The sequence below is a fragment of the Chiroxiphia lanceolata genome, chromosome 5 (genome assembly GCF_009829145.1).
Source record: "Chiroxiphia lanceolata isolate bChiLan1 chromosome 5, bChiLan1.pri, whole genome shotgun sequence".
Lineage (NCBI taxonomy): Eukaryota > Metazoa > Chordata > Aves > Passeriformes > Pipridae > Chiroxiphia > Chiroxiphia lanceolata.
The window spans coordinates 35,076,302-35,089,787 of record NC_045641.1 but is presented as its reverse complement, the minus strand read 5'-3'; the positions used below and the strand labels follow the sequence as shown (position 1 = coordinate 35,089,787).

General features: G+C 42.2%; 2 protein-coding genes across 2 annotated transcripts in view; one reads left to right on the top strand and one right to left on the bottom strand.

Moving 5' to 3' along the window:
• Window positions 1-225: 225 nt before the first annotated feature.
• Window positions 226-675, bottom strand: LOC116787382 (spidroin-1-like). Its single transcript, XM_032688950.1, has one exon. The coding sequence runs from the start codon at window positions 673-675 to the stop codon at window positions 226-228; it is 450 nt and encodes a 149-aa protein (XP_032544841.1).
• The window catches only part of GRIP1 (glutamate receptor interacting protein 1), a 322,759-nt gene continuing 309,888 nt past the window's right edge, over window positions 616-13,486 (top strand). The window contains exon 1 of the mRNA XM_032687522.1: window positions 616-728. Within this exon, the coding sequence (XP_032543413.1) occupies window positions 674-728 (55 nt within the window). The 5' untranslated portion in view covers window positions 616-673. The remainder of the gene's footprint in view (window positions 729-13,486) is intronic.

Below are 13,486 nucleotides of genomic sequence, written 5' to 3'. Positions count from 1 at the left end.
GTGCCTCCCTGAGGCGGGAGCCGCGGGGCGAGACGAGGGGCAGCACACGCCGTCCCCGTACCTCGGGCGCCCGCAGGGGCCGAAACTCAGACCCTTGCACGGGGTGCAGTTCCACACCCCGCTGCCGTCCTCGCGGCCGCCAACACTCGTGGCACGGCCCCGCCCGCAGCCCCCGGCCCCGCCCGCAGCCCCCAACCCCGCGCCGCGCGGGAGCTCCACGCCCCGTCAGCACCTGGCGGCCGAAAGGCGGTGGCGACCCCTGCCCCGCCCCGCCCCACCTGGTCCCGCCGTGCTCGAGTGGGGCCGAGCGAGGCCGCCCCGGGCTCTCCATTGTGCAGCCACCAGCTTCAGCCACCTGCCGGCGGCGCCAGGGCCGGGCACTGCTCCGCGCCTCCCTCTGCCTCCCACAATCCCCCCGCCCACCCCTCCGGTCCCCGGCTGAACCGAGGAGAGCCCTCGCCTTCCCTTCCTCCCTGCCTCCCGTCCCCCAGGCTGGCGGAGCTCCGCCGCCTCCCCTCCCCCGTCCTCCCTCTCTCCCACGGCGCGGCCGCCGCCCCTCCGCCCTTGCCCGCCGGAGCCGCCGACTTCCCGCTGCGCGCGGGTCGCCGCCGCCTCTCCCTGCCATGAGCCGCCCCCCGCCGCCGCAGCAGCGCTGAGCGGGGAGCGCGGAGCCATGCCGGGTTGGAAGAAGAACATCCCCATCTGCCTGCAAGCCGAGCCGGAGCGAGGTGAGCGCGGAGCACTGGAGGCGCCAGCCGCCCGCCGCGCGGGAAGGCAGGCAGGCTGGCGGGCGGGGGGCTGCGGCGCCGCCGGGCGCCCCCTCCCCAGCCCATCCCCGGGGCACGGCGGCACCCGCCCCGCGGTGGGACGGACGGGCGGGCGGCCCCGCGCCTTCCATCTTGCTCCGCCGCCGCGGTCCTGGAGCGGGGGCCGTGCGGGGCGGCGGCGGCCGGGGGCCGGCACCCGCGGCGGGGCGGGGGGGACACACTGGGCCGGGCCCCGCCGCTCCCGCCCTCGCAGCAACTAACTTTTCTCCGCGGTGCTGCCGCCTGCGCTGCCCCGGCCCGGGCTTCTACAGCCGGGGGGGCGCGTGAGCCGGGGGGCGCGGGGTTGCTCCGAGTGACTTCGGGAAACTTCCCCGCGTGTGGCTCAGCCCGGGGCCGCTGCTGGACCTGTCTCGTCGCTCCTCGTGGGATGCCGGCACCGCGGGGCCGCGATCGCCCGCTGCGAACTGACAGCGATCGCGCCTCGGTGCCCAGCAGCGCCCGCAGGAGCTGCCCCGAGTCCTGTCAGCGGCCCAGGGATGGCCTCAGGTTCCCCAACTTCGTCGTACGGGTCGGTGCTGGCGGAAGCGAGATCATTTCTGGTCGCTTTTCAAAATAAACACTCTATTTATTCTAATAGAAAGGTAACTTTGCCTTTTCGTCAGAGAGGGCTTTTGTCACGGCAGGTGTTTATTTATTCTAATAGAAAGGTAACTTTGCCTTTTCGTCAGAGAGGGCTTTTGTCACGGCAGGTGTTGTGTCACTTGCTCTGCCTGTAAGTCAAAGGCAAAAAGGTTCGTACATCATTTACACTCAGGTATGTCCGTCGTCTTACGTCTTTGATTTACAGTTTAATTCTGTGGTAGCATATGGAGTCCTGAAGTAGGACGTTTGGGTTTGGTTGCCGCCAGGTTGGGTAGCTGGCTGTCCTGCTAGGGACAACAATTCACCCAAGTATTAAAAAGGAGGAGGTTCTGTTTGCTGTGTGGAAGAAATCTTGTTCCCTTGCATTGGAGGTGGAGGTCTGTTGCAGAACTGCTGCCCTGCTTCTGACTAGTAAATCCTATCCCTAATGGGAAGTTCATTGCAAATCTATGACATCACGAAAATAGTCACTGAAATGGGAACAGGCATTTCAGCTGTGAAAAGCAAGATTTTTAGTCTTTACTCTTAGTAAATATATCATTACTGAAATCTGTGGTCATATTTCTTTATGTCAGGAATCTGTGTAGCTGAGGAATCACAGAAACAGGATGGATGACAATTGTCAAAATATAGCAGATGCTTTTACAGATGAGGGAACTTCAGAAAGGGTCTTGTCTGGCTATGTCAGAAACTGGAAAGATTTTCTCATATTCTACATTAAGGTTGTGTCATGAGCTGTAACGTGCGGACTTGTCTTTATTCAGAGTAAACAATGGTGGTGGTTTTGCTCTGATGGGTTTAATGCCAGTTAGAATACTGATTTGTTAACAGTTCTTGTTTATTCCTATTTCTATTTAATCTCTTTCATCCTCATTATGGAGCTGAATAGATTTATATGTTAATAGTCTTATCACTGGTGCTTTCCTTTATTGTATTTCAGTTGTGTAAATAACTGTGCCTAAAGTAAATTATTACCTTCTGAAGTATGTTGCATTGTACAGTGCTCAAGTTTAGTCAGTAATTTAGCAGGTTCCAGTCACTGGAACTTTTCTGATTTAGACTCGGAAAAATATTAAATAGTCAAAATAGTTAATCAGTGTTGAATTTAATAGTTCTTGAGTGTGAAGAATAGATGAAATAAAGCTTTCAAACTAGACAGAAAAACAGCCAGTGTAGTAATGAAATGGAGGTGCATCTTTAGCTAATGTAGGAGTTTAGTGTGGCATTGAGTAAAAGGCAATTACAGATACAGTTAAATTCTGGTTCAAAGCCAGTTGTGCTAACATCTCCCTCTTCTGTTTCTAGAAAATATTTCCATTCAGTTACTCTGCAGAACATTTTGTGTACATCGCGCTATCAGAAGACTTCTGTGAATGTAAATAGTGTTATTTTAAACTCACATTGTAGCCGATAACTTTCTGTGTTTTTGGTATGGAGTAATACTGGGTGTGAAATATTTACTAATATAAATTCCTTTTATGTCACATATACAAGCCTGCTTACATATAGGATGTAGAATATCCATTTATCCATCCTAAGTGTATGTGTATATTGGATAATAATATTCCTATAGAATATAAAAATAAGAAATATTTAAATGCACATGTATTTTCTTTGATTTTATGTTCCTGTGATCTGATTGTTTAAACCAGTGTTTTGTTCCTGTGAGAGGAGCTAGACTTTATTCAACCCCATGAACACCAACAGGACTGACTAGTTGTGATTTTGCTGTATAACAACACAGACCTGCTGAGTTAATTTGGCGCTGAAGTGTCTCTGTGGTGATCACTTGTAAAACCAATTATAAAATGAAAAGGAAAAAAACAACCCATCCAAACCAGAAAAATACTCCACAACCACAAACCAAACAAAACCTCAGAAGATAAGTGAGTAGCTAACTAATGCCAGTTTATCCATGTGCTTCCTGCTGTCTTTCCCTTTTAGGGAAGCCTCCCCTGCTGGTTTTATTATATCCATAGTTCATACCCCCTTCTCTGTCATAATAAACAGGTACTGTGCAGCCTTAATTTCAATTCTGTTTGTAGCAGCAGATTTGAACTGGAAAATGTCGGCACTGGAGGTACTGGGAAAACTGGGAAGGGAAAGATTTCCCTCCGGTGAACCAGAAATGGTTAGTACTAGAGCATCTTTTCCCCTCAAACCTCATAGGCTTCCCTTTAGCAGCTTCTCGAGAGCTCTGTCTAATACGGATCCTAGGTCCTCTGCATGCACCTTGTAGGAAGCTGATTGGACCCTCGTGTCCTCAACTGTGGAAGAGAGAGAAGTTCTGGGCACTAAGATGTGAGACTTGAGAGGTGGGTGAATTTGTTAGAGAGGATGTGGACGTGAAAATCTTGCTGTATCCTCAAGGCACTGCAGCATAAAAGTTTCACTGGTCTTTGTCCAAACCAATGCAGCACTGCTTTGGGGAGCACTTCAAGGCTGTTGCCTCATCCCTGATGCTCAGTTCATCTGGTACGTCTGGATGGCAGTGCTACTGCAGTAGAATGTTCTGGTGTGAGGGATCAACTTAGAAACTATCCAAGGAACTGCTTTGTTTTGATGTGGGGAGCTGCTGGGATATTGCAAACAGTGATAACCTTGTGCAGACACACTGGGTTTGCTCCAGGTAGGGTTATTTTAGTGCATGGGTATTCTTGTTTGCCCCTTCTTTGCATCAGAGCCCCCCCATCCATATTGAATACCTACCTCAAAAAGTCCTTGGCGTGCAGCCTGTTGTTGTTGTTCCTACAAGTCATGTGCTGAAATAGAGGTTATCCAAAAACTTGACAAAATCAGAATTTTGCTGATGGAAATTGGCCGGTCTTGCTGAAATGAAGTAGCAGAGATGTGGTCAATGCTGTTGGCTCACCTTGGCAACAATTGATACCCTGAGTGAAGGAGAGTAACCTGGGTTAATGTTCCAAGCATCAGAGCATGTGTATGCATGTCGGGTTTAGCATTTGTGAGAGTGCTTTGTGGTGGAGAAGATTCTCTTCTGAGAGGTGGCAGTCCATGGTATTTCAACAAGTATTTTTAGATGTCTTCACTGTGGAAATTATGTGGGATACTTACATCAACTAAAAAATCATATTGTGCTAGTTTTCAGAGGCTAAAACCATACTTAAAATATGAAGTGGATAGCTCCTTTTTTGTGCATGCTGCAGCTCAGTTATTGGTGTTCTGCTGCCTGCTCTGTAATCGAACAGTACTCTGCAGTGATTATGCTGCTTCTGGCTTCCACCACCACAATTATCACAAAGAGTGTTGTTTCCTTTAGAGAATGGGAATTGTGTTCTGTGCTGAGCAAAAGATCTGTAAGATATACCTGATGCAGTAAGCCCTGTCATTTGTAAAATGACATGTAAGATGTACCAGTATAAAACAGTGTCTGTAAAATTCTGGGTACTCTTCCTTCCTTCCCAGTTTTCTGCCTGAGACATTAAATCAGATCTTGTTATAAACCACCTAAAATATTTGTCGTTCAAGTGATAAAGTAAATACTTTAAGAAGAAAAATATTAGTGGAATTTTGCTCAGTATCCCTTCCAATCAAGTTAAATGAAGGTGTTTTGTGGAACTCCTGTTTCAACTTTAGAGCTGATTAAGTTTGATTTGAGTACAGAAAACAGTATTTGTGTATCTTGTATTCTCACTATGGGACTGCTTGAGATCCCTTAATGTACATGCTTGTTAATTTTAAGAATGCATCTAAGTATGCTTTGGCCTTGTTTATTTTCTCTTTTTTTAAAGTACTACGTGTTCCACAGTTGTTTTGTCTTTACGTTTAACACATTAGCCCAGTTACATTGAGGAAGAGGGAAAGACTGTATTTTTTTCTACTCTTCCATCCATGTTCACAGTTCTTGAAAGTCAGGGAAATGAGGTGAACTTTAGGAAGCATTTTAAAGGAAACATTAGGAAATGTTTTAAACCCCAGGACTCAAGGATAAAAAATATGCAAGTATTGTGTGAATCCTCAAATTCAAAACCAGCATGTTCTCATGGAAGATGTGCTGACAACAAGCATCTATCCCTGGGGTTACTGCTGCGTGAGCTTGTCTACTCATCTTAAGCTGGAAGAGAATCGGTTTCTTAGATAAGGGAGAGATATGAGCCTCTTACTGAATTTAATCATGTTATTGTGGGTTAGCAATTTGCATCTGATCAAAGGAGGCCAGTTTAGAGAGGTTATGCTTCATACTCTTTCCAGGTGCATGTTAAAAATTAGCTTCTAGATTTTGAACACAGAAGGCTGAGGGTGACTGTTCATTGTGTTTCAGGCTCTCACCTGGTAAGGCAAGAGGAATCTCTTTCTTCTTACATGGGTCCTCAGAAACTCAAGAAAATGAGAACTGGAGACCTAGGATTGGAAACCTTGTGCAGAGGCCTTCTGTTTGTCTTTATCTGTTTTCTCACTTCTGTCACATGCCTCGTGAAAAGTTAAAGTGTAACCTGGATGGCAGAAAGCCTTTTGTGAGGACTGGGTGTTGGGGATGAACATGTGGAGAGAGATGCTTGGAAGGCATTGCTGAAACTTAGCGTAGAGTCCAGATAGATACCTAGTGCGTGAACAATTGGGACATTTGGTCAGTTATGATATGCAAAGCACACTGTAGTCGCTTACATTTAAGGTGAAGAAGTGATGGACAAAATAAAGGTGAGGAAGGATGAAAATGAAAGGAAGTGTTATCATATCTCAGCTGCTGACATAAGAAGCCGGCTTAACTAGCTGCATTTCTGCATCTGAAACTACAACTAAATCTCAAATTGGAAAACACTAATTCTAGAAGATAGATTAATAACAAAATACTAATTACCAGTTGTATGTATTCTGTCCTTGCCTTGTCAGAGCTTCTGCCTCTTTTCACCTCAGTCTTGCAGTCTTGACTGAACTGTGTCTTGGACAGCTGGTCTTTCTCTGTTTGCTAAACTGAATGTTGTTGAAACCCTTTGCCAGGTGGGATAAGATGACACTCTAGAGGTGGTTTTCATCAGCATGCAAAGGACACAGGCACTCTCTGTCAGTTTTTGCATTCTTTCTCTTAAAATCTGCTGGGACCAGGAGGACTCTAACACAGGGATGGAAAAGAAGCAACAATTGCTCCCTAGTGCCCTTTCAGCATGAAGGGAACTGAGAACAGTCAAAAAGCATCTACATCTCTTGCGATCTGCACGGCCAAGTTAGCAGCATTTTATGGCCTGTAGTATTAAAAGAGTTTGCTAAATCTTGCAGAATCTTCATGAAGATACGGTCTTCACTGATTGCTGGGAGATGATCATCTACTGTGTCTGAGTCATAACCAAGGTTTTTTCCCCACACAGAAAGAAAATGTGAGATACTGGGTGAAAACAAATAATTTTTTTTTCAGAGGGGAAGCAGCTTTTGCTAATGTTCATGAGAAATGCAGTTTTATTTGATAACAGAGAGTGATGGCAGCAAACACTGACTTGCGTCAAAGAACAGCAACATGTAGAATTTGAAGCACTGTTTACCACTGACAGGCACAGTTTGTGGTTATCTGGGAGCTATGAAGGGTATAAGCTCTAAACAAGTTTTTGATCAGAGCTTCTTGTGCACTGAAACATTAGAGAGTGACATGACTGGAAACACAGAAGCTTCAGTGTTAGATCCTTCAGTAATTTAGATGTAGACAACTTCCCTTGAATCTCAATACATACCTATATCCCTACTATGGATTGTTTCTTTAGTATTATTCAAAATTACCTGAGCTGCCATAACTCAAGGCTTTCCCTGAAGAGCTGTCAAGATCATGTTGCACTCTGGTGGTTAAAGTAGGTAAGACTTGATGAGTGCTTTCTCCCTATTGCCTATATCTGACCCCTCTTTAGTTAGTCATGCTGATGCTCTTGGAAAAAAAGATGCAGAGTCATCAGTTATCTGTAAGGGTCTTATGATTGTGGCTGTAAAATTCTATTGTGTTTGAATGTTTTACCTAGGACATTTGAATTTATGCATGTTGAAATGTCAAGAGTACCATCCATCCTGACTTACGAAAAACGGACTAAAGCATCCTATGTGTATGGGGTCAGGGTGATCATCTGCTCAGTGTTTCATTCAGGCAAGATGATTGTGACACTCTGTAAAATTCAGGGTAAAATAATAACATTTATGTTGGATATGAGTAATCTTGATTGCTGTATCACCCTGTTAGTGTTTTGGGGTTTTTTGGTGGGTTTTTTGTTTGCTTGTTTGCTTGATTTTTTGTTTGTTTGTTTTTTGCTTTCCTCTTCCTGCTGGCACTGATTGTGCTGGGTGGCTGGGGAACACAAACTCTTCTGGTGTTTTCTGTGGTATGAAGTGGTAAGATTTTATGGCTCTGAATGATGCTGATCATCTAATGTTTGGGTTTTTTTCAAAGTCATTATCAGTGCAAGTTCTGCATTTCACTGATTCTGCATCACAACTTAGAAGCAGTGTTCTTTGCTCTCTTATTTTCTGTGTCTGTCTTGAGTGCACTAACCCTGAAGTTTTTGAAATTTCCTGTCTGCTTAAGGCGTTTCTTTAACACGCGCACAGATTTAGGCATGCACTGATACCTATATTTATGTATTTGTTTAAGAAACAATAATTATGAATACTGTGTTTTGCAGTAGTTCATCATTCTTCTTAGAGAAATTTTAGATATATTCACTGCTATTTGTTTAAATATTTAGTGAGAACTGATTCTTGCTTTTCAGAATACTTTAATATGAAAAGAACTTTAATTTTCAGATAACTTTACCTCTACCATTAAAGATATATTTTTCGAACCAAAGAAAAAGAGGAAGGTTCAGCTACTGGCTCTATATTCTAATTTCTGCTTTTGTCAAAGATCAGGGTAGTAGGTAAGTAGTGCCTTGAGCCATATTCCTGTACATATGTTTCTTTTTTGTGAAGTGATTGAAGTAATTTTAAAAAGCACAAACTCTGAGATTTTTATGATGTTGTCTTCAGGTTTAAATATAAGAAGCATCCTTGTAGCTGAGTTATGGAATCCCTTGTCATCTGAAGAACTAGTCTTGAATGTCTTTTTTCTTTCTCAGCTTATGATATACATCAGAGTAGTTTTGACATTTCTGTCCTTTTCCATGACTCTGTCCTTTTCTTCTGTTCTTACCAGAGTTGGCGATATTTTCTTCTGACCCCTTTTTGTAACTAAGCATATTTAATTTTTCTTTAACTGCAAAGAAGGAAGTCAGCACAAAGAAGAAATACCATGATTGGCCTGTTCATTGAAACCAAACAATTCTGTGGTGTTTAGGCTGGTACTCTGAAGAAAAGTATTGAAAAATAGCCTTTAATTGATTTGTTTCAAGTGTTGCTTATTGTTTCCTTAGTGCTAACTGCCTGTAATAATTATATAAAGTGTCTTTTTTTAATTTGTGTGGTTTTACTTTCAGTCATTAAAAAGAAAATTCAATTTATGTTTATGTGAAACCTCTAAATGTCTTACTTGACAAATTTGGGGGTTTATGCAGTTATGTGAATGCACTGTAATTTTTTGGTTGATACTGAATTAGACTATTACTACACAAGATACTGAGAATTGTGTTTACACGCATTTAAGAGTGTGCAAGGTTAAAGGTAAGCATTTTCATGGTATTAAAGAATATACCCTTTTTGGCATTCTGTGCTACTGAAGTACAGTACACAGGGAGCACAAGTGAAGGTCTGTTCCTGAGATTGTTTTAAAGTCATGGTTTGTGACAGTATTCTTTAAATAGAACAATTTTTAGCCTAATGTTATGAGTCCGTGTATTCAAGTTTAGACATGTAAATTACTGTATTGGCATGTGGATTCCAGCTCATAATCAAATATTAAGCATTTTACCTCAATCGATAGCATGCTGAGGATTAAAAGAAAAAAAACTTGTTATGAATTCATAATATGTCCAAAAGAGATCTGTCTATCAGCAGAATGTGCACGTGAAAGGCTTGAACCAGCAAACTGTCCTGCATGGAATCCCTAATCCAGCAAAGTATTTAAAAATATACGTATTTTTCTGATCAGATCATAACACTCAGTAGTGTTGGTTAGCTTTTAGCTGTATGAATGGATTATGCATCTGGTCCCAGTTCATTTGATGCTCATCTGAAAAAGTTCTCTAAGTCAAGGCTACTGAAACCTTTGCTGCTTACGTGTACAGATAGAATTATAGAATGATTTGACTTGGAAGGGACCTTAAAGATCATCTTATTCCAACCCCTTGCTGTGGGCAGGGACACCTTCCACAACACCAGATTGCTCAAAGCCCCATCCAACCTCACCTTGAACATCTTCAGGAAAGGGGCATCTACAACTTCTATGGGCAATGTCCCAGTGCCTCACCCTCCGCACAGTAAAGAATTTCTTCCTAACATCTAATCTAAACCTGCTCTCAGTTTGAAGCCATTCCCCCTTGTCCTATCCCTGCAGTTCCTGATGAAGAGTTCCTCTTTAGCTTCCTCTTGTGCTCTCTTCACTTACTGGAAGGTTGCTATGAGGTCTTCATGCAACCTTCTCTTCTCCAGCCTGAACTCTCTCAGCCTATCTTTGTAGGAGAGGTACTCTAGTCCTCTTACCAACTTCGTGGCTCTCCTCTGGACTTGCTCCAACAGTTCCATGTCCTTCTTATGTTGGGGGCACCACAACTGTACACAGTGCTACAGGTGGGATCTCACAAGAGCAGAGGGGGAGGATCACCTCCCTTGACCTGCTGGCCATGCTCCTTTTGATGTAGATACTTGAGAATGAATAATCCTTTTGAAGTCAGTGTGCTTAAATTTAGTCTTATAATGTATATGCTTAAGTGGATCAAAGGGTAGTTCTAAAAAGCAATTGTTTATTTTCTTTAATAAAGATCATTCTTGTGATATGTGCTAATACCTGTTTTGTGGGGGAAAGAAAAAGCCAGTAAAAGGGATTTAAAATACTGTAAATTTTCTCCCTCTCTTTTTATTAAAAGACTAGGGTTTTTTCCCAGAGAACATGTAAAGCAAATTTTTCTTAGGTGGTATTCCTTTGCTTATTCCTCATATTCTTTGTTGGAAGAGAAGTTAAATGTGTTTAACTGTAGGATGTTTTATATTCTTTTTTTTTTCTGGTGGAAAAATATCTTTTCTTTGCATTGAAAAATGTTACATCGTGAATGAAAGTAATGTGCAAAAAATATATACTCAGAGATGGCAGTTTTATCACAAAAAGTGACACATACCATTTACCCAAACAGGTCTGAGATCCCACTGTGTTTTCAGTTGCCTGATTCATTATCGTGAAGAGGCTATTATGTATCATAGTGGAGGGAAAAAATCTTTGTCAGAGTGGAAACATTGGGAGGGTTTTTTGTTTTGTTTTGTTTTTTTTTCTTTCTTCCAAATTTATTGTGCACGTGGATCCTAAAAAACACAAACTTTTCCCCACTGCATATTTGACCGTAACAGCGCTGGAAGCAGAAGTTATCACTGGACAAAAATAGGGTAGCATTGTGGTTGAAATCAATAAGAATTTTCTGTTGAATCTGTTGAAAGTAGGATACCTGTGCTGTTGTCATTTGGGACAGTTACAAATTTGGCTTAGTTTTTTGAAAACTGGAGTATGGCATTGGATGGAATGAGAGTATCACCTGTTGAGAAAGAGGGATTTAGCACTCTGGGGCTGTTAGTGTGAATTGGCATTGAAAGGTGTTTGGAGGAAAAATAGCAATGCTGTTTTTGTGCCATGTGTCTTAATTCCCAGGCAGTTTAAAATACATATACTTTCAGATAATCCTTGCTACTTTGATTTTGTATTCCAGTTGTTGCCTTAAGAGAATGTGGAGAAAAAAGACTCCAGGCCAATTTAGTGTATAAGGTAAGATAAAGAGAGGTTCTTTAATCTCAGGCCTGAGGCCCAGGGAATACACATGGTGCAGGTGCCCTCTGACAGTGGTTCTATGATTTTATAATAAGGTCCATCCAATCCCAGATTTATCCATACCCAGTTCTGCCCCCCAACACACCCCCTTGGGAATTGTCTCGGGTCTATGGGACCCCTTCTTCCTCATCTTCGTCTTCTTCGCAGCACGTACAGTTCTTGGAGTTCCTCCAAAATTCTGGGCTTGAAGATCGCTGTGTCTTTGTGATATCTTCTGGTCCAGGCCTTAGGGTGTTTTTCTACAATTCTACCTGGAAAAGAAGATTGAACATGCTAACAGAATTTAGAGGGATTGATATGGAATGGGATGATAGGGTTGGGTATGTGTAAACATTATGCTACAGGGTAAGGGATAGAATACAGCTACATTAATATCTACAAAAGTTAAAAAAGTCCAAAAAGCTCTGAGGCATCACAGTCTTTCTATTTTTGTGGACTGCTGATGTCTGTAGTTTGAAAATACTTTGTCACCTGGGAGCTGTTACTGAAATCTAAGTAATAATAGAAATATTAAAATTTCCAAAGGAAATTATTAATACTCTCAGTCAAGTCCGTGTTTTCTGCTTTGTCCATCAGAAGAGAGAACTTTGAATTTGTTAGCTTGTTTCATCTTCAGCAGTGGTTTATAAACCTTAAACCTTTCTTCTTTAAGGTAGGTATTACTTTGTGAAAAAAAAAAATTGGGACAGGTGTGGTTTGATGCAAGATCACAGTAGACATCTGCTTTGCAGTTTGAACTCTCGTGTCTCCTTCTTCAGTCAGTGGAACACTGTGGTCTGTAGTCTTTCCTGTTTGCAAGAATTGTACAAGATTTCTCTTTAATAGCTGGTTAGAAAATACAACTAGAAGAAAAAGAGGCAGGTTTTTTTTTCCCCGCCTGGGAAAAGAACTGCACTTACTTGTGTGAATACAACACATTGAAAGGATTCCAAGTCTACCTGCTCATCCTCAAAAGCAGGAAGGCAATGTCAAATGGATCATCCATGGAGTAAGCTGAATAATAATGAAAAAGCTGGATAAACCCAATATTATTCTCCAATATGACATTGCCATAAAACTGTTCTAGTGCTCTGTATGTTTCCAGTCAGTTAAAAAAATAAATTAATTCTCTGTTAACAAACAATACTCATGTCTTTAAACAGACTTCAGTATTGCCATGGTAAAGAACATTGGCGTATGAGTCATTAAACCATATGAATATTTGTTTGTGTATGCTAGTTTCCTGTTCTACTAGTGCATCTCAGTGTGTTTATTGAAAATTTCCCTGCAAAAAAGTCTTCAAGGAACATCTTTTGAACATAAATGTTTAATCAGGTAAAGAAGGGCATTATTTTCATAATGAAAATGTCATCTTTCCCCTTCAACTGAGGTACTGCATAAAAGTAGACAAGAATAAATGCACTTTTGCTTATTTGATCTTTCAAGAGCAAGTTTATGATCTGCCATTGCAGAATTTGGGAGATAATAATCTGTGAGCCCAGTTACCCAGAAGAGAGGAGACAATTTTTTCTGTTGCATGTAAAACCAGGGGTTTACATTTAATCTTGTAAAAAGTCTACTCTGCCAATACTAAGATGCAAACACTAAGGTGCATAAGACTGTATAGAAGAATTGTACCAGGCTGGACTTGGCAGTGCTAGGTTTATGTTTGGACTTGATGGTCTTAAGGGTCTTGTCCAACCTAAATGATGCTATGATTCCAAGTTCATCTGTAAGAGAATGATTTAACTGTTAATCTTCACTGTTCCTCCTGATGTCTCAGTCATTTGGACTACACTGGAGATTGCTTCAGAGGTTGGTCTCAGACACCTTTAGGGTTTGCTGCTGCTTTACTGAGCTTCTAGGGTTGTCTTTTCAATGGTGATGGACTTAAACACCTCAGCTGCTTCCCCCATTATGTGTAACAGCAATTGCCATTTGTTTTCTGTCTGACCACAGCAAGAACTGCTTGCTTTCCCCATGACCACCCTTTGGCTTCCCTTAAGCTATAAACATCATCTGGTATAGTAAAGAGCAGTAAATAGTTTTTATATTAGGTTCTACATTCTGCTGTCAGCATCATGTTCTGTTTTTTTCTGAAACTGAGTTTCAGTTATATACTTGATCCCTCTTGTGGTATTTCAAGGTTGCAATGAATTAGGGCAGTTATAGTAAGAATTTGAATCTTCAAGGCAAAAAACAC